Genomic DNA, 20415 nt, shown 5'->3' with positions numbered 1-20415 from the left:
CATGGGAAGCCAGAGTCGAGAAACATTAGGAACAAGGAATGAAATAGCTCTGGACAGTGTGCCATTGTATAGAACTGGTCATACACCTGAACTGGGCAGATAATAATACAAATAATAACTTGATTCTGGTTTGATTTCCACTGAGGTTACTTTACAGTTAAATATTTTTTCTGTTCATGGTCACAAATATTCTTGGTTCTGTTCTAGATGCTTCCCTTACCTCTGTTCTTCTCCTTCTCATCAGTTTTTGATACATTTAGCTACACCATGCATATGTTTTCCACCTATAAACTTTGAATCATGGTCCTATGCTGCATTGGTTCAAGTCCTACTTTCCTCACCAGTTCTTGTGTATCTCTTGGTATAACATGCAGGCCCTTGCCTCAAGGATTAGCACTAAGTTTTCTTGTGTTACTGTGTTCGCTGTCTGGCTAATCTTATGTCTTCTCGTAACTTGCTTTCACTTCTTTCTACCTACAGATTTATTGGAACATCTCAATTTCCTTCTTTGCCATCTGTTATGATGTAACATTATGTTATTCTTAAGTTCACCACCTTTACAAACTTTCTGAGTTTAAATAACACAATCTCGAAAGTTAACAGGCTTCTTCAATGATCTAATCCTTTTAACTCTTATTTCAACATCCACAAGGTCTCACTCTTCCTTAGTAACATTTCCATTCAGCATTCCTGTTCTTGCTGGTTACATGATAGATTGCGTTAGCCAAGTATGAACCTTACAAAAAGAGTAAAATACATTTCTTAGGCAGAGAATGAACAACCCAGTACCTTAAACTAAGAAAGAACATTTTAAATCCCTGCTTGTGTAAATCTAGATTAGTTGTGTTAACAGTTGTGAAAGATATGGTGGTGTATGTATTATAATGGCTGCATTATTGTAGAGACTTAAAAACACAAACACAAAAGTTAGTTATATAAATTATTATAAGCCTTAGTTATATAAATTATTATAAGCCAATCCAACCTCAGCCCTATGCCCATTAAAAGGTAGGATGTAAATTTAATAAAACAATTACCTTTAAGGTTCAGATATTTTGGAGAGTACGCACTATAAGCACAGCAGCAATGATTTGAAAATTGGATGAGTTTTTGCACTTGGGAGAGTGCCCTGATAAAGCTAACATATTTAAATAAATGTGAATATTATGAAATACAAAACTAAAAATAGAAAACTAGAACACCATGCTAGTCACAGATTAAAAGTGAGAACTCAGTGTTTGTCATACTTCTCCTTATAGATATTTATACAGCTTGTTTAAGTATTTTACTGAATAATAGGCATTGGATACTAGCAAGTAAGGTATTTGACAATTTGCTTTTTTTTACAATTTGATGACCCTTGGTTCTTCTTGAAAATTACATTTCACTGCGCAGAGCCAAAAAACATTTTCTACTCGTGCTTTAATGTAGAAGTGAGGTCAGGTCACCCACCACACAACAAAACATCTTGGAATCCTGGTTGGCAAACCTCCAGGCAGATACGTGGCCCAGTCCCACCCCCTGGAAATGACCACCTATCTGCTGCAGCCTTTTCTTATGTGTGTGTCCCCTTAGTCTGGTCCAGCTGCTGAGGTCCTCAACAAAGAGGATCCTGTGAACCGGATCACCCTCAGGGAATCACACCATATTACCGTAGTGCCATAACTGACGCTCCCTCAACAATGCAGGTAATGTGACACATTTGGGACACCATGAGCAACTACTTCTTTGACACAATATCAAACTAGCAGTACCCAAGTATTCATTGAACAAACACACCGAAGGAGTCCAGTCATTCTCTCAGGTCACTGGATAGCATCCCTGTCTCACAACCATATAGCAGAACATTAAGCATCAGGACTCTAAAGACTTGGACCTTCATCCTTTTGCATAGATATCGGGAGTGCCACACACCCTTTTCCAGCGACCTCATGACCCCCAATGCTCTCCCAATCTGTCTACTGACTTTATAGAAAGTCATAGGAGTCACAAGAGATATGAATGTCGCTGCCAAGGTAAGTAAACCTCTCAATGAGGTCGGCATTCTCAACTCAAACAGACACACTGCTGATGGCTGTGCCCAAGAGGCCATTAAAAGATTGGACCTTGGTTTTTATCCAAGACACTCAAAAGCCCAGACACAGACTCCTCGCTTAGTCTCTGAACAGCACTAATTAGAGCCTCCATTGACTCCACGAAGATTGCAGCATTGTCAGCAAAGTCAAGATCAGTAGGAGCAAGAACATACTCAATCATCTGGAGTTCTACCTCCACTCTACACAGCACTCACAGTGCCAGTGTACAGGCCAGCCAGGCCGATATTTGCATTTATACTCCATGAGAACCCTCAGTGCCAGGATTTCTACAGCTGCAAAGCAAGAAAGTGATATAAAATATGTATTAAAAAGATAAAGATGGTATGTAGACATATTCTGAAACAAGGCTGCTCTTCTTGAAGAAATGTAAAAAGCATTGAATCAAAAATTAAAGCTGCACTAAGACATTCAGTACAAAAGATGTCTACAAAATACTTTCATGGGCTATGCAAATGGGTGTTGACTTGTAATGTTTTTTCTGTTGAAAGTGAGAATTTTACCTCTTGCCTCTGGTTATATTTGGCATGCTTAAATTGACATGACAGCACATGTTCTTGTTTCAGGAAACAGTATATATTTTTTAAAATTTTTTCTTTGAACAGTGGTATGTTTTTCAGTATATGAACATGTTAAAATACCTAACTTATAATCATTCAAGTATATTGATTTTACCGTACATGTACAGGTTGTTGAGCTGGTCAGGTTTCTGTATGGGCAAATCACTTCATTTTGTTTATTTTTTCAAATCTTTTTATTTTTTGCTGGTCTTTCAATAATTATTGAAGATTACAGAATGTACTGAATAGTTATATTTGAGGTCTGTATATTGGTTAAAAAGAAATGTAGTAAGCATCTTATTTTTTGAGAAAATGAATTGCTCTTGGGGTTCCTGTTGCCAGTGATGACAAAAGTGGTTACCTCATGGATCCATTTAGGTGTTACTGTTTCAGTTGCATATTTAAGTGGTGTGTGTGCAGCTAGGGAAGGACAGTTTGAATAATGCACCTTAGAGTTTTTTTATACACTTCAGATATCCTTGAGACACAGGGTCAGCCATAGTACAGCATCTCTGAAGCAATTTTCAGGATAAAGGTCTTGCTCAAGGGCCCAATGGAGTAGGAGCCCTTCTGGCAGTACCAGCACAGATCCTTAGTTGCACTTTGTTATTAAGAAAGTAGTTCATAAACTATATAGATAAAAATATAAGTTGATCAAATTCTCTAGCAGCAGAGGAAAAGGACCCCATATGTAATCCCTTTGAATAAACTGGTGTTGCAGTGTTAAACTGGGATGTGAGATTGATAGCAATCTGCCATTCTAAGTCTAAAAATTAAAGTTGACCCATGATGTCTGACTTTATAAACCTTTCTTAGTCCACAGAAACTGTATAAGGCCACCTTATGCAGGGAACAGCCGAAAGAACAAGAAGATTCAGGAGAGCAGCTATCTTTCTATGTGAAATTTAGAATGTTTGTGGCTCAAAAACTCTAATTTATAAAGTCATATAAACATGTTATACAAAGAGCAACTGAGCTAATTTATTTTTGCTTAAATATCAAACAGTTTTCAAAAATGTGTAATTTTTATTTTTAATAATCTTGTAGCCACAGTTATATGAAGCAGTGGAACCACTGGACTTTGAAGAATTCCTGATGACTCAGTTGAGCAGTGCAGATTCAGAGTTTATGCAAGAACTTGGAGACTTCCCTGAAGATGACTTGCCAATTGAGCTTGTTTCAAGAGAATGCAGAACAGTGCGACCATCTGTACCAGAAGAAGGGTAAGACTTATATCAATTACTTTCTGGTTATGTTTAGGCTGAACCACCAGAAATAATTTTAATTGTGTGTGCTGTCTTTATTTTTGGCCAAGCCAGAAAGTTTTGTTTCTTTTTAGTATTTTTGGTATGAGGGGAGGCTATTGTTTTGTTATAATATTTATTTATTGAGCTTTTGTTAAAGCTAAACTTTTTACTTGGGACAAAAAAAAGTTCTGTCTGTCTGTCTGTCTGCCTGCCTGCCTCCCTGCCTGTCTGTCTAGATAGATGGGGGTGCTAGGGTTGAACGCACGCTAAGGAGATGCGGTCGGATCATCTGCTGGCTTGTTGCTGCTGCTGGCGAGCAGCGTGTTCTGCTTGTCGGCGTTGATCATTTAAAAGCCTAAATAGCTGCTGTCCTTTTGCCACTTTGCGCCTCTGCCGCTTGCGTTGTGAAGTGGGGGGGCTTAACGCACGCTAAGGAGAAGCAGTCAGATCAACTGCTGGCTTGCTGCTGCTGGCAAGCTGCATGTTCTGCTGGGAGCACATGAAGTGTGTCTGCCAAAAGCATTCCAACAACTGCTAGGTTAGATGTCCGTGAACTTGTTTTGAGTGTTGTCTCACTGCCTTGTCACGCGTGATGTTAAAGTGTCTCTCGTGGGACATCAAATTGTCTTCTGAGAAGATCATGTCTTGTCTTCCTCCCAAGGTTTTTTTTATAATAGACATTTCCTCAGTATGACAATGTTTAATATTTATAGCTATCTTATATTTATACAAACTGTACAGTTTGGCACCTCACTTGAATCATACTTCTGACCTTCAATTCAGTTAATTAAAATATTACAACTATATAGAATCGTATAGATAAAACTCTCTAAAAATAAATATAAAGCAGTCTAACCTTAAGGATATGGTGGTCCTTGAGTGCATTACACAAAAATAAATCATGCAAAAACAAATGAGAAAACACAAAAACAAACTGAATATGCAAAAACAAATCTGAAACAACAAATGCAAATGGAGCAGCAGGCAAATAAAATGACTACACTAAGAATCTGGGAAGCATGAAAACAAAAGGAGCTGCACATAACCCAAATCGAACCTAAAAAACAGTGAAACCTAAATGTTCAGTCCCAGCTTTTCAACGAGTGGTATGGTAGTAGAACGAATTTGATGCCTCGATATCAGGTATAATAATTTGGTCTAAAATCAGCCTCCTAACAAATAGCTTTAAAAGAAATCAATTGTCACATGTGTCATAGACGATTGCTTTTTGGTCGGGTTTGTGTGCCCTACAGCACTGTTGTTTGAATAGTTGCTTGCCGTCATGCTCTCAGCATTACGTTATGGTTTTCTAACATTCAGTATGGAACTGACAAACTTGTGTGTGTAATACTTTAAATGGATCTCTGGCAGGTATGCAAAAGCTTTATGTCAAATCATTAAAAAAATACTTAAATAGACAGGAGACATTCGGCATCACTGCTCACCACACCACCTTTTGAGACCCTGTAATTCTTGCTGTTTTTTTCTTTTCTTTTTAACCTATGGCTTTGCCAGCATTTATGGTAGCATTTAAAATAGTGACCAGGCTAAAATATGAAGACAGACATGAAACACTTGGTGCTTTGGCAAAAAACTGTCCTTTTAGGAATGTTTGTCTCTTTTCAAACTCACTTTCTAAATATGGTGATTTCAAATGCTGAAAGAATCACACTGGATATGGGGGTGAAACGATCAAAGGTGCTGTTACTACAACCTGCTATGGGAGATTCCACAAAGTGAAATAGTTTTCTATTTTATCCACGAAAAATGCAAGATAATGACAATAATATAGTGGCCCTGGTCCCGGATGTGTGGACACACATTGTCCAAAGGGGTGGAAATACACAGATGAAGCAGCTCCGTGAGTAGTGGGTACAAGGGGGCGCAGATGCAGCACTTTTGACCACGTATACTCCAGCAGCTAAAGCTCATCAGTTCTGATGCTTGGCCTCCAGTGAGCATCATATGTTGACCTTGGCCTTGGGTCAGCTCACAGAACTGGGGAAAACTGTGGCATATGGGTTTCCTCTGACCCTGGGTGAGTGAAGTGGCATGGAGCCTGATGGTGTATGTGAGCTAGAGAAGCTGACGCTTCTTTTTAGGGCCACATCTCACTCTCTGGGTGCCTTGTCTGTTGTGTCAGTGTATGCTCCGACCGCGGTGAATGATGTCTCGGTGAGGGAGACATTTTGTTCGCAGCATCGGTCAGTGGTTGATGGGTGCCCACGAGGTGACACTCCTCTCGTCATGGGTGACGTCAAAGCAGCCACTGGCACTGACAGGGCTGGCTATGAGGATTGTCTCGGTCCCCATGGGTCTGGTAACCGTGGTGAAAGTGGCTCCATGTGTTCCTTGACTTTGCAAAAGGTCAAGGGCTGTGAATCGCTGGATCCTGGTTCCAGCGCCCTGAACCGCATCGTTGAACTTGGTACTCCAATACTGGTGGTGCAGTGAAGGAGATCCTCGTGGGCAGACGCTGGAGGCTCTTGCAAAACTGCAGGGTCTACAGAAGTGCCCAATTTGTGAATTCTGACCACAGACTTGTTGTTGCTACTCTTAGGATCCAGCTTAGGTCCAGTAGGTTACCACCTGCTAGAAAAATGGCCAGACTCCAAGCCAAGGCTGTTTCTAATGAGTTTGCACACAGTTTGTGTGAGGAACTTGCAGATTTGGGTACGACTGCCAATCCTAATGTGATGGGGGAGACCTTCCTTGATAAGACCCTGAAGGTTGCTGAGGGCAACACACAGTTTGTGTGAGAAACTTGCAGATTTGGGTACGACTGCCGATCCTAATGTGATGTGGGAGATCTTCCGTGACAAGACGCTGAAGGTTGCTGAGGGTTGTGTTGGTGTTACCGGTATTCCCAGAAGGAGGTGTTTCATCTCGCAGGGCACCCTGGATATCATCGAGAGGAGTCACAGTGCACGGCTCAATGGCGACTGTGGTCTGTACCAGGAACTGAGAGGGATGGCTGCGAGGGCTCTGAGGGCAGATAAACAGGTGTTTGTTAGAGGAATCTGTGAGCAAGTGACACTCCATCTGTGGTCTAAAGACCCATGTCCTGCTTACAGAGGAATCGAAGCATTACGCATATCTGAATCTGTTCCTCGGAGAGTCGCAGTCAGGGCAGCTGATGGAACGCTCCTTATGGATGACACTGCAGTTGTGACCCGCTGGGCTGGCTACTTTGAGCAGTTGTTCAAAGCTGACCCTCCGGCTAGGACGTTGGATATCTCTGGGTCCACGGTTCTTGAGGCTGATCCTCCAATTAGTTGTGAACCACCCAATCTCACTGAGATTGCACAGGTGGTGAACCAGCTGAGGGGGGGAAAGGCTGCAGGGATCTGTGGTATCCGGGGTGAACTTCTCCAGGCTGGTGGTAAGGCTGTCCTCCTGGCATTGCAAGCAATCTTTGCTTTCATTTGGGAGACTGGCATCATCCCAACTGACTGGAAAACGGGACTATCTGGAAAGGGAAGGGTGATTGCCTGGATTGCAGCAGCTAGAGTTGCTCTCGGTGCCGGGTAAGGTCGTTGCTAGGGTCGTCATCAATAGGATCCGTGATCACTTGCTCACTTACCAGCGACTGGAACAGTTTGGTTTTATGCATAAGAAGTCTACCATCTACCTCATCCTGGCACTGAGGGTTCTCATGGAGCGCAAACGCGAGTATCGGCAGAGTTTGTTTGCAGTCTTTGTCGATTTTCGCAAAGCGTTCGACTCAGTTGATCGAGCTGCCCTGTGGGACATCCTTAGGATTTGCGGGATCCCCTCGAGGTTGCTGGATATCATGGCCGGCCTGTACACTGGTACTGTGAGTACTGTGCAGAGTGGAGGCAGGACCCCTGTGTTTTTCCCAGTTGATTCTGGGGTTCGTCAGGGGTGTGTTCTTGCTCCTACTCTGTTCAGTACTTGTATGGACTGGGTGTTGAGCAAGGTTGTCGGGTCCAGAGGCTGTGGGACATCTGTTGGTGAAGAAAGGTTCACGGATCTTGACTTTGCTGACGATGCTGTGATCTTCTTGGAGTCAATGGAGGTTCTGATCGGGGCACTCTAGAGACTAAATGAGGAGTCTGAGTGTCTGGGCTTGCGAGTGTCCTGGATAAAAACCAAGATCCATGGACACTAACCAGTGACCTGAGATGAAGACTAAATAATACATGTCAGTAGCACATATATACTAGTGCAATAAAAATAATGCAAATATCAAATGTTTTTCAATGTGGACTGCTGTCGGCATTAAGTTATAGCTTCAGTACCAATTAATAATACTAAAAGTTATTCAAACGTTATCTTTTCTATCAAAGTATATAAATATACCTAAAAAGATAAGAGATCTCTTTTACATTTCGGTGTTCTTGCTCTGCGGCGAGATGGCGCCCTGCCCAGGGTTTGTTTCCTGCCTTGCGCCCTGTGTTGGCTGGGATTGGCTCCAGCAGACCCTCGTGACCCTGTGTTAGGATATAGCGGGTTGGATAATGGATGGATGGATGGATGGTGTTCTTGCTTCTACCACACCATTCGTTGAAAAGCTGGGATTGAATCATAATGTAGCTTTCACTTTTTTTTTGCTTCAATTTGGGTTATCTGCTGCTCTTTTTGCTTCCATGCTTCCCAATTTGTTTGTGCAGTCGTCATTTGGTTTGTGTGTTGCTCAATTTCCCTTTGTTGTTTCTGATTTGTTTTTTGGTATTAAATTTGTTTTTGCGCTTTCTCATTTGTTTTTATGTATTTAATTGTTTCTACATTTTCAATTTGTTTTTACCTTTTGGCTGAGATTGGCTCCAGCAGACCCCCATGACCCTGTGTTAGGATATAGTGGGTTGGAAAATGACTGACTGACTTTTCATTTTGTGTGTGTTTGTATTTTCTCATTTTGTTTTTTCATTTCCAATTTGTTTTTGTATTTTCTCAATTTGTTTTTGTGTATTCTGATTTGTTTTTTGTGTTTGTAATTTGTTTTTGCATTTTCTCATTTGTTCTTGTGTTTTTCAGTTTGCTTTTGAGTTTTCACATTTGTTTCTGTATTTCCAATTTTGAATTTTTTCAGTTTGTTTTTGTGTTTTCTGATTTACTTTTGCATATTCAATTTTTTTTTGCATATTCTGGTTTGTTTTTGCGGATTCTGATTTTGTTTTGCCGTTTTCTGATTTGTTTTTGTGCATTGCACTTCAGGGCCACCATACTCAGATGACAGACAGCACATAACATAATAAATCAACATGAAATCCTCAGCTCTCCGAAAAGAACATGGCTGCAGTGCTAATGTTTGCAGAGCAGCATGTGTATAAATGGCAAGACTACTGAAACAATATCCTCTAGACAGATTGGACCAAAGTGGAGTTGTCTGGTTTTTATGCATAATGCTACATTTGGTGAAAATCAAGCAGAAGTAAATACAGAGATAGAAGGGCAATGTTAAAAGTGTTAGGGTACTGGAGTAGTTCTGTTGTTTTGCCATAAGCATATTAAGACAAAAAAAAGAGTTTAAATGCTTTTAAATACTTCCCGAAAAGCAGAGCATTGTACAAATTGGAAGCTCCTTGAAACATTATTGTGCTTTTGAAACGAAGATATGCCTCTCCCTCTCAGTCATTGGTCAAGAGCCCTGTCTTCAGTTTAATAATTAAGTTTTAAGGCTTTTGCTTTAATGTTTGGACTGTGGCCCCATTCACCTCCATTTTAAAACACAAGAAGAGGCTAGGTATTTTTTTAATGTATAAAAAATACTTTACTTTAGAACCTTATTTTGTGTGGCAAATTAACACCATGATTCTAAATATATAAGTTTGACTTCAGAAATACCAAACTTATCTTTAATCCCCAGAATGTCAGTTCCCATGAAAGCAAAACACAATTAAAACATTGGAACTCATTAAAGCAGACACTGCAAACGACCATGAAATGACACTACCAAAACAATGATACAAATATAAACAAACAGTAAATAAAAAGTAATTATATGTAATAACAATAAATAAGCATAAATTACAAATAATGGACACATTTATGTTTACACTGGATTGTATACTGTATACATTACATGATATATATATATTACTGTATACATTACTGTTTTTTATTGAAAATTGAATGAGCCATCATTTGTATGAGATTTTAATATTTATTTTAAAATCTGGGCTCTGTTCCAGACAGAGAGATTAGAAAATCCTGGATCTTAGAATGAATTCCGTTTTGCTTCAGTGCAATCTTGCACCAATGGATTAGCCAGTTCCAGAACATGGAATTCAATAGGCTCATGTGATCCCTGATAGGCTGATCTGGATAACTGTGTGTTCATGGGAAAATTTACAAGCAATTACGAGTCAAGCATTGAACAGCTGATCAACCATTGCCTACAAGTCTGAGAAATAGAAGGAACAATCTTCACACCAGCAGAGCAAGAGGAGCTGGTGGCAGTGCATGAAGATTATCGACGTATCTGACAAAGAAAGAGTAATAGCACAGCAGCAGTTGCCTAGGAAAGGGAGATGGTGTGGAGGAATTTCACTGACTGAGTGAATGTGTACAAGATTAAATTCATGTTAAATTGTGTGGTAAATTGTTGCATTGTGGAAAATGTACCCCTTATGTTATTATTCTACTTAAAATGTAATATGTCCTCAAGTAAACATTGTATTCTCTTTTTGCAATGTCATTGATAGCAGAAAAGTCTAAAGACCCATGACACAAAGTGTTCATCATACATGGAGGTGTTCTAGTTGTTAAGTCAGTTATTTTGAATGTTATCCTGCTTGCACTGAACTCTGTATTGCTACATGACAAAGAAAGCAAAAGTTAATTAATTTCATATACAAATCTGCAGTGCCAACTCTTTGAATGGATACCCTGTTCAAACTTGAGACCCTGGATAACTGGCCTCAACATTTGTACAGTAATTATGTGCATGGCATCTCACATTATTTTAAGTCAAAATATATAACTTTTTATTTCAATGTTTGTGTTCAGGGCATTGTAAAGTGTGATTTAAATTACTTACCTGGTAGGGGACAAAAATCCTAAACATTGTTTAGTAATGTTCATATCATTTTACTAATAACTTTCTTTTTTTCTGTCTGTAGAGAGGAGCTTGATGCTCATGTTAGAGACTGTGTGCGGTCATACACTGAACCCTGGCTAGTTGTAAGCCGAAGGTATGTGTGGCACAGTTCTATAATTTGATGTTGATTTTAAATATTTCAATTAATGACAATATGTCTGATTTTGGTGAAGTATACTAGCATGTTTTAGAAATGTAACAAGTAATAAATTCAGTTATGTAAAATGGAGTTAAAGCACAATGTATAGAAAGCAGTGTTCTGTGTTCAATACATTCAGAGTACCATTGTCTAATTAATGTCAAATTGCATAATCATGATGATAAAGTAAAGGTATGTCATGCCAATCACTCTGAACTTTGAAATACATTATAACAGCTTTTTGTCTATTTCTTCTAACAAACATTTAGTGAAATAGTATCATAACATAGAGTAAATTATTCAGAATATCTTGAGTAAACTTAAATTTGTTTCTAGAGATAAACAGATTAAATTTGAGTTTTTTACTACAAATATGATTATCCTTGGACAGTTCTTAACTCAAAAGATATGATTTTGTTTTGAAAGTTAGAATTATTTGGAAATTCACAATTAGAAATTTGATTGAAACACTGTTTGAATATTTCAAGGATTTTTTTTTAACAGGTATCAGGGTGATGTAGGCAGCATATATTCAGAGCGACAAAACCTTCACAGAACTCTGCAGAAGCAGATTTTTGAATCTGATGAGTTGCCCGATTCCAGCAATCTGTCTTATCAGGCAAGTTTAGAAAAGTTATTTATACTTTGTATTTTTGACCTATGGGTTCAGCAAAGAATCCTATTCAAATCTGAAACCAGTTTTTTCATAAATATGCATACTGTTCCTTCCAGTAGCTGCAATTTCTCCTTGTAAATTCAGAGTTGACTTGCATTTTTACTCATAAATCATCCCAGCAGTTTAAAATTTAGTTACATTTTGAAATGTAAGAAGTAATGAAATATCAGTGTGCAGCTTCTAAGATGGATGTGTTGTCTGAAATGCCAGACCTATCAAGCTGTCTACAGATCTGCTGCTTGTTACATGTATTACAAACCTATGGTAAAATGTGCTGTCTTCATGTGAAAGGGAATTTTATGGCACTGCTATTTTACTTAAACATTACTGTTGAAAAAGAGAAGAAGTAATTTAAAGACAGTTTAGCTATGTCTTTAGATATTATGCGTGTTCACTTTAATTGAACATTTGAAAATTGGCATTTTGGAAGAAAATTACAAATTAAGAATTCAATAATCCAATTTAAAAAAATACATGACATCAACTCAGAGCCTCACTGTAGTATGCTAACAAGTATGCACTCATCAGTTGTTCATACAATACTCTGCTTTATTACAGCAAACATTACAAAAGTCTTTTCTCCTAAAATCCTGCATATCAAGTGTATTCAATTACAAATTCAATTGGGCCAGATTTTTAATACAAGAAATTTAGCTGGTCCAGGCATTTTCGATGGCTACTAAGTAGCAAGTAATGAGAAATTCTAAACCGGCACAAATGAATGCATTGAAAAACAAGTAATGGTTATTTATTGTTTCCCTTTTAAATTTGGTCACATCTGACACAGGCACATCAAAAGGTGCATAAAAAACAATAACAAAAGTTATAACTGAACAGAATCTGAAGTAGTAGTAATGCTTTTTTCCACTTTTGAAATAAAAAAATAAAAATTTTGGTCATATCTGACCTAGACACATTTCAAGTGCATAAAAACAAAAAAGTGAACAGTATTGGCAATAACATTTGTTTCACTTTTGAAATAAATTAAGTATTTTGGCCATATATGACCCAGACAAATCACAAAGTGGATTTATCTGATTAAAAAGAACTATCAATGCTATCAAAGCTATCATTACACAACCCCATAATAAATAGTAACAGTAAGTAACACACACGAACACAACGTCTACTGCACACTGAGGTTCACCATATGTGTGATCAGGCATCGCTTTGTTACACATCACAAATTATGTTGATATTGTTACGTGTCTTGCTACTGCATATGGGGAAAGGTGGAGTCTTAGGGGAATGCACTTCGTGAGGGCTCAGGGCACCTCCCTAGAGAGAGCTGAGTGACAGGATCAGGGTGAGAGGGTCCCTGAGACCCAAACAAGCAGTAGGGCACTGTTTATAGCGTAGCACACCAAATAAAAAGCCAGTCAGCATTTTGGAGATTCCCCTGGAAAAGCAGCTCCTGTGTGCCTTATTTGATAAGTTGTCACAGTGTCATAGGTTACTACCACCTTGTTTGAATGTTGCTAGGCTACACAGAGTGTTGCATTCATGGTCTGTACTACTGTAGGAATTTAAGTAGGAATTTCTGAAGGTTTGTAAAATGTGTTTTTCCCATTTTTCTTGGCATTTCTGGCAGGACCCAGTGGCTCCTGCAAAAAAAAAAAATAGGTGCCAAATAATCCAATGTGTAAAATATTAATTTCTCATTCTGTTACCTTTCTGCTCTCCATATATGTGTACCTAATTCTTTTCTTTCACAAAGCATCCTTCATTTGTTCTTTTATGTCTGCCTTGATGATTTAGATAAGTTTCAAACTATGTACTGTCATTAAGAACAGTGTATTTTACTCAGGCTGTGTCACTGGCCATGAGAATGTCAGTATCAGAGGGCCATCCAGTATAATTTGGTCTTCTTTTACTCATGTTTGAAGTGAGCCAGCATTTGACACAAGGCTCAGTAAACTGCTCAAGTGATGGGTCATTGAGTGAGATTTGCACTTTTGATTTTGTTCTGTTCTGTATTGAAATGCCATGCCCACATTGAGTTGCTGACATAGGCAGAACAAGCACAATCTCAACAAGATTCAGAATATTGTGGAAATCTGTGCAATAAAGCTCTTTTTCCATTAAGACTTCCTATAAACTGTTGGAAGATCTGTCTGAGAATAATTAGAATTTTTAGCAATCTCCATTCCATTTGTACAGCCTTGACAACACATGCATTCATCAAACAAGACTTTTTGATATCAGTTAATTAAAGTGTCAGTCTCATTTTCTCCAAAAGTGGTTAAATCATCTTGCCATGAATCATGATAGAAGACTGAGAAGCATGAATGATCTCAGACCCATGTGAGCTTCCTTGGTGTTTATTACCCCTCATATTTTCATACTGGCATTTCAGTAACTTCCATTGTTTTCTCAGCATGCAGTTGAAGACGGTAGACTTGCACCTTTGTGTTGGATATTCTGTAAGGTAATGCTTGTATTGGTACTACTCACTGACTTTCCCTGCTTTTTAGTTTTTAGTCTGTCTGTGTCTTATCCTGGGGCACCACATGTTTATGCTGAGCAAGTGATTCTAGCCCAGTATGCTGTAGAAACTCCTGCAACTTTCCATTCCTTAATGGTCTCTCTGATATCCCCTTGATTGCGAGAACACAACTGTCAATAGCTGCTATATTTTAAGGCAAAATCAGAGAAGGCAGTGGGCATGCATTTTTACAGCTCTGCTGCAGCTGTGGAAATGAGTGCCTCACCCCCCGGTGAATGAGACAGAAGGCTTTTGTAAGCAGCAGATAGGGGGCATACACTTTTACAGCTCCAGCTGGGGCAATAAGTGTCCTTTCCAGAGCATAGGACAAAATGGCATAGTAGAGAAAAAAGTGACAAAAGACATCCTAGATTCCTTTAAACAGATTTAGCTCCATTTTAGTTGTCCAGTGTTCATTTTGTAAATAGAAGAGCATTTCAACAACAAAGGCTCAGTTGTGGAAAATTAGTGTCCCCTAATGTGGATGGGATGGAGAGGTACATTTAATATGAAACTGACATAGAAGACTGTCTACTGTATCATAGAATACATTTTGAACAATTTTACTATACTGTGCTAAGTTTGCAAGTAGGTTACAGGGGCATGCACTTCCACAGCAAAGGGTCTGCTATGGAAATGATTGTCCCCTCTGGTGGAAGGAATGGAGGGACACAGTAGATGAACATGCAGTAGAAGATTACCTGATGGACTTATTAAAGAGACTGTACAGCATTTTAAATACAGAGTATTCACAATTTGATCAGTTTTAATCTACCATGATCAACTGTGCATGTAATATCCAAGAGAAATAGTTTTATAGGGTAATGACACCTGCTGTGAAAATGAGATTCTCCCCCAATTTAAAGGGGTTGTTGTGCCAGGTTTAGGCGTTTTTAAATTTTTTCTTTGATAGAAATTCATTCACATGGTTTTAATCACTCATATGACAGAGGTGAAATTTGAGTTCCACAACAAAGAGCCTTTCCTTTGGAAATTTTTTTTTTTTTCTTTTCTCCCCAAGAAAAAACTGAGTAAATGTTTAAGAGCAAGGCACCATGTATGGCGTAAAAGTGTTTTTGTACAGGGTTCTTGGGTGTCAAGTAATTAATTATTAATTATAGTTATTACTATCATTCATTTTTACTAAATCTTATTTTATGTTTTTTTATTTGCTCCTGTTGAAGAATTTATTGGTAAAATAAGATTTAGTGCCACACCAAAACTACTGAAGTAACAACTAACAAAATGGCATTTATCAATGTCTTTTTAACAAAGTTAACTGTCCACCATCAATCACAGATCACACAAGTAAAATGACAATAACATGTTATACACCTGCAACCTTAAAATGCAGTGGGCAGACGGTTGCACGTGAAAGTTTACTGACGGACAAAAATCAAAAGTGTGACAGCCGGCATTTTGCACAGTGCATGCGTTAAATTAAAAGAGAAACAGTATGCAAAGATCCATGAATACAAGGAGATTCATGACAATCACACCTTCGTGTTCCCGAGCCAAATTAGAGATAACTGAATTCCATGGGGCACAGATATCTTTAAAACAGAGGACCTACATGATGAGCAGATGAATTTCAAATGCTTTGCTGCCTTCTTTTTGTTTTGATGACCGATTGCATCATATTCAACCCTTTGTTCATTTTTCTGGCACAAGTGTAACCATCCTCTTGTTGAAATTCACCAATTGGAATACATGGCTGCCAGGTCAGCCATCTCAAAGTGTGACATCATTTTTGCCTAGAGTCCCTTGCACCCAGCTTAAGTGCATGAAGTGTATAAACCAGCATTTATGCAGCTCACAGATATCTAAGGGGGAGCCCATGCCGATACATGCTAACGGTACATCCGCTCCACAATTAAAAAAAAAATATGGCATTTTGCATGTGTTACAATATAATTTGTTTAAAGTTTCAATGATTTCATTTGCCACTGGATAACTAAGTAGAAATGATAATTGCCAAAGCCAGGAGCCCTGGTGGGTCCACAGGCTGGGCCACTCTGAACTTGCTTCTGGGCTGCATGTGGTCTGTAGGCCACCATTTGAATAGGCTGGATGCATATTTTTTAACAACTCACATTAAGACATTATTTGAAAATAAGCATTTTGTAATGAAAAGGCACTGTCGCTCAATCCATATCTTAACACATGTTGGTGCCTTAATTTATATGGTGTTTTTGAAGATACACACATTTTTTCACATTTATGGAATGCTATGTTTTGTCACAGACACATACTTTGTTAAAATAAGTTATATTTAGCAATTTTGAAAAAAAAATATTAGAGGGCAAATGTGAAACAAAAGATTTAAAACTTTCCAAATACAGTCGACCCTTGATATACGACTGGCCTGACATGCGAACAACTTGATTTATGACCAAAATTTTTGTTTTGATTTATGACCAACATCTTGCATTATGACCTGAATGCGGTCACGTGTATCCGCTTGCGCGATTGTAAACAAACAGCCGGGAGCATTTGTAAGCATCAGTCGGAGCCCAGATACATGTGTTTGTGGATGTAATTTCGGTCAGTGCAGTGATTTATATCATTTTTTTCGACAATTGCTAAGGAAGGAAAAGAAGGTAACGAAGGTAAAGAAAGCGATCACAATCGAAACGAAGAAGGAAATTGTGCGGAAATATTAGAGTGGTGTTCGTGAGACCGATCTCGCTAATATGTACAGCATGTCGAAATCCACCATCTCGACAATTTTACAAAGAAAAGATTTGTATAAGGAGGCTCCTTCCAAACAATAACCACCTTCCATTTCATTCTCCTCCTCCTCCCTTCCTGCAGCCCAAAGATGTCAAATTAAATGGTGAGTACAGTATGAAATTGTTGTTTCTGGTAGGCTAGGCACTTTTTATAACTTTTTGGTTAGTACATTAGAAAAATTATTGGTTTTGGTAAATTAGGCACATTATACAACCCTTTTTTATTATGAAAAGATTAAGTAAGTGTTGCTGTGGGAGGTTCGGAACGCATTATGGGTATTTCCATTATTTCTTATGGGAAAAATAGTCTTGACTTACAACCAACTTGAGTTACAACCAGCCCTCGCGAACGAATTGAGCTCATAAGTCAAGGGTCCACTGTCTTTCCATTTCAAAGAGGCAAAGCACCAAATTTCCCAAAAAGATGACTTTTGCCTGACTTCTGCATTTCAGAATTATGTTTATGAAAAGACATTGATGTTGAAAATTACTCCTTTCCTTTTAGCTTTAACAAGTACTCTTTATGAAGTTTTCTTATAAACAACAATAATACAATGACAAAACAGAACCAACTGGTAGAACTCTGTGGTAGGATAATTGTCTTCTCCGTGGTTGATCCTAATTTCTAGTGCAGAATACGTGCTTTCTTATACTGTGTTTTTATCTAAGTCTAGTGTGATTAAAATAGTAGAATAGTAAATGCCACACAGTAAATACAATGAATTTACTTTGCATATATTCTACACAACGTACAGAAGCAGGCATTTATAAGTAGTGTTATCTTTCCAGACATGAAATTCCCATTATAATCTGCTGACTTTCAACTGACTAGAGATGTACTGTGGCTCATAATACTCTTATGTCTCAGTCTTTGAGCGTTGCTCAGTGATAAATCACATGGGCTGCTACAATGTCAAATACTCTACAGAAAAAGTGTTTCAATATTCTTTAGAATGCTGTAAACCAGAGGCCTTGGTATTAAGGGGTACATGTATAACCTACACAGTGAAATAACTGTACAGTGTATACATAGGAAAACATTAATAAGGAAACTTACCAAAATGGTACACTTGTGTTGGATATTATAGTTCTTTACCTTCTTTAAAGTCCATGTTTCTGTTAGCATGTTGTTCTTATTACAGTGGGGCAAAAAAGTATTTAGTCAGCCACCAATTGTGCAAGTTCTCCCACTTAAAAAGATGAGAGAGGCCTGTAATTTTCATCATAGGTATACCTCAACTATGAGAGACAAAATGAGAAAAAAAAATCCAGAAAATCCCATTGTCATTACACAAGGAGAGCGGGTGTGGGTATACTTATTGCCCCCCGACTTGGAGCCTGTACATTGGGGTTTACCCCAGTAGACGAGAGGGTAGCCTCCCTTCGCCTTCAGGTGGGGGGACGGGTCCTAACTGTTGTTTGTGCGTATGCACCAAACAGCAGTTCGGAGTACCCACCCTTTTTGGAGTCCCTGGAGGGGGTGCTAGAGGGCATACCTTCTGGGGACTCCCTCGTTCTGCTGGGAGACTTCAATGCTCACGTGGGCAATGACAGTGAGACCTGGAAGGGCGTGATTGGGAGGAATGGCCCCCCCGATCTGAACCCGAGCGGTGTTTTGTTATTGGAGTTCTGTGCTCGTCACGGATTATCCATAACGAACACCATGTTCAAGCATAGGGGTGTTCATATGTGCACTTGGCACCAGGACACCCTAGGCCTCAGTTCGATGATCGACTTTGTGGTCGTGTCGTCGGACTTGCGGCCACATGTCTTGGACACTCGGGTGAAGAGAGGGGCGGAGCTGTCAACTGATCACCACCTGGTGGTGAGTTGGCTTCGATGGTGGGGGAGGATGCCGGTCAGGCGTGGTAGGCCCAAACGTGTTGTGAGGGTCTGCTGGGAACGTCTGGCAGAGCCCCCTGTCAGAAGTAGCTTCAACTCCCACCTCCGGCAGAACTTCGACCACATCCCGAGGAAGGTGGGGGACATTGAGTCCGAATGGGCCATGTTCCGTGCCTCTATTGTTGAGGCAGCTGACCGGAGCTGTGGCCGTAAGGTGGTCGGTGCCTGTCGTGGCAGCAATCCCCGAACCCTTTGGTGGACACCGGCGGTGAAGGATGCCGTCAAGCTGAAGAAGGAGTCCTACAGGGCCCTTTTGTCCTGTGGGACCCTGGAGGCAGCTGATAGGTACCGGCAGGCCAAGCGGAATGCGGCTTTGGTGGTTGCTGAGGCAAAAACTCGGGCGTGGGAGGAGTTTGGGGAGGCCATGGAGAACGACTTTCGGACGGCTTCGAGGAGATTCTCGTCCACCATCCGGCGTCTCGGGAAGGGGAAGCAGTGCAGTGTCAACACTGTATATGGTGGGGATGGTGCGCTGCTGACCTCGACTCGGGACATTGTGGGTCGGTGGGGGGAGTACTTCGAAGACCTCCTCAATCCCATTAACATGCCTTCCAATGAGGAAGCAGAGCCTGGGACTCAGAGGTGGGCTCCCCCATCTCTGGGACTGAGGTCACCGAGGTGGTCAAAAAACTCCTTGGTGGCAGGGCCCCGGGGGTGGATGAGATACGCCCGGAGTTCCTCAAGGCTCTGGATGTTGTAGGACTGTCTTGGTTGACACGCCTCTGCAACATCGCATGGACATCAGGGACAGTGCCTCTGGATTGGCAGACCGGGGTGGTAGTCCCCCTCTTTAAGAAGGGGGATCGGAGGGTGTGTTCCAACTACAGAGGGATCACACTCCTCAGCCTCCCTGGAAAAGTCTATTCAGGGGTCCTGGAGAGGAGGGTCCGTCGGATAGTCGATCCTCGGATTCAGGAGGAACAGTGTGGTTTTCGTCCTGGTCGTGGAACAGTGGACCAGCTCTACACCCTTAGCAGGGTCCTGGAGGGTGCATGGGAGTTTGCCCAACCAGTCTACATGTGTTTTGTGGACTTGGAAAAGGCATTCAACCGTGTCCCTCGGGGAATCCTGTGGGGGGTACTCCGAGAGTATGGGGTACCGGCCCCCCTGATAAGGGCTGTTCGGTCCCTGTACGATCGGTGCCAGAGCTTGGTCCGCATTGCCGGCAGTAAGTCGAACCCGTTTCCAGTGAGAGTTGGACTCCGCCAGGGCTGCCCTTTGTCACCGATTCTGTTCATAACTTTTATGGACAGAATTTCTAGGCGCAGCCAGGGCGTTGAGGGGGTCCGGTTTGCTGGGCTCAGGATTGGGTCACTGCTTTTTGCAGATGATGTTGTCCTGTTTGCTTCATCAGGCCGTGATCTTCAGCTCTCTCTGGATCGGTTCGCAGCCGAGTGTGAAGCGGCTGGGATGAGAATCAGCACCTCCAAATCCGAGACCATGGTCCTCAGCCGGAAAAGGGTGGAGTGCCCTCTCAGGGTTGGTAGCGAGATCCTGCCCCAAGTGGAGGAGTTCAAG

At 40.3% G+C, this 20415-nt stretch overlaps 1 protein-coding gene across 1 annotated transcript in view; it reads left to right on the top strand.

Moving 5' to 3' along the window:
* Positions 1-3704: 3704 nt before the first annotated feature.
* The window catches only part of dock8 (dedicator of cytokinesis 8), a 156058-nt gene continuing 139347 nt past the window's right edge, over positions 3705-20415 (top strand). The window contains 4 exon segments of the mRNA XM_051929472.1: positions 3705-3876; positions 10986-11057; positions 11607-11711; positions 14316-14319. Coding sequence (XP_051785432.1) covers positions 3749-3876; positions 10986-11057; positions 11607-11711; positions 14316-14319 — 309 coding nt within the window. The 5' untranslated portion in view covers positions 3705-3748.

This window comes from Erpetoichthys calabaricus, chromosome 7 (genome assembly GCF_900747795.2).
Source record: "Erpetoichthys calabaricus chromosome 7, fErpCal1.3, whole genome shotgun sequence".
NCBI classification, from domain to species: domain Eukaryota; kingdom Metazoa; phylum Chordata; class Cladistia; order Polypteriformes; family Polypteridae; genus Erpetoichthys; species Erpetoichthys calabaricus.
The sequence above is the reverse complement of the archived record's forward strand: the minus strand, read 5'-3'. Positions and strand labels throughout refer to the sequence as shown.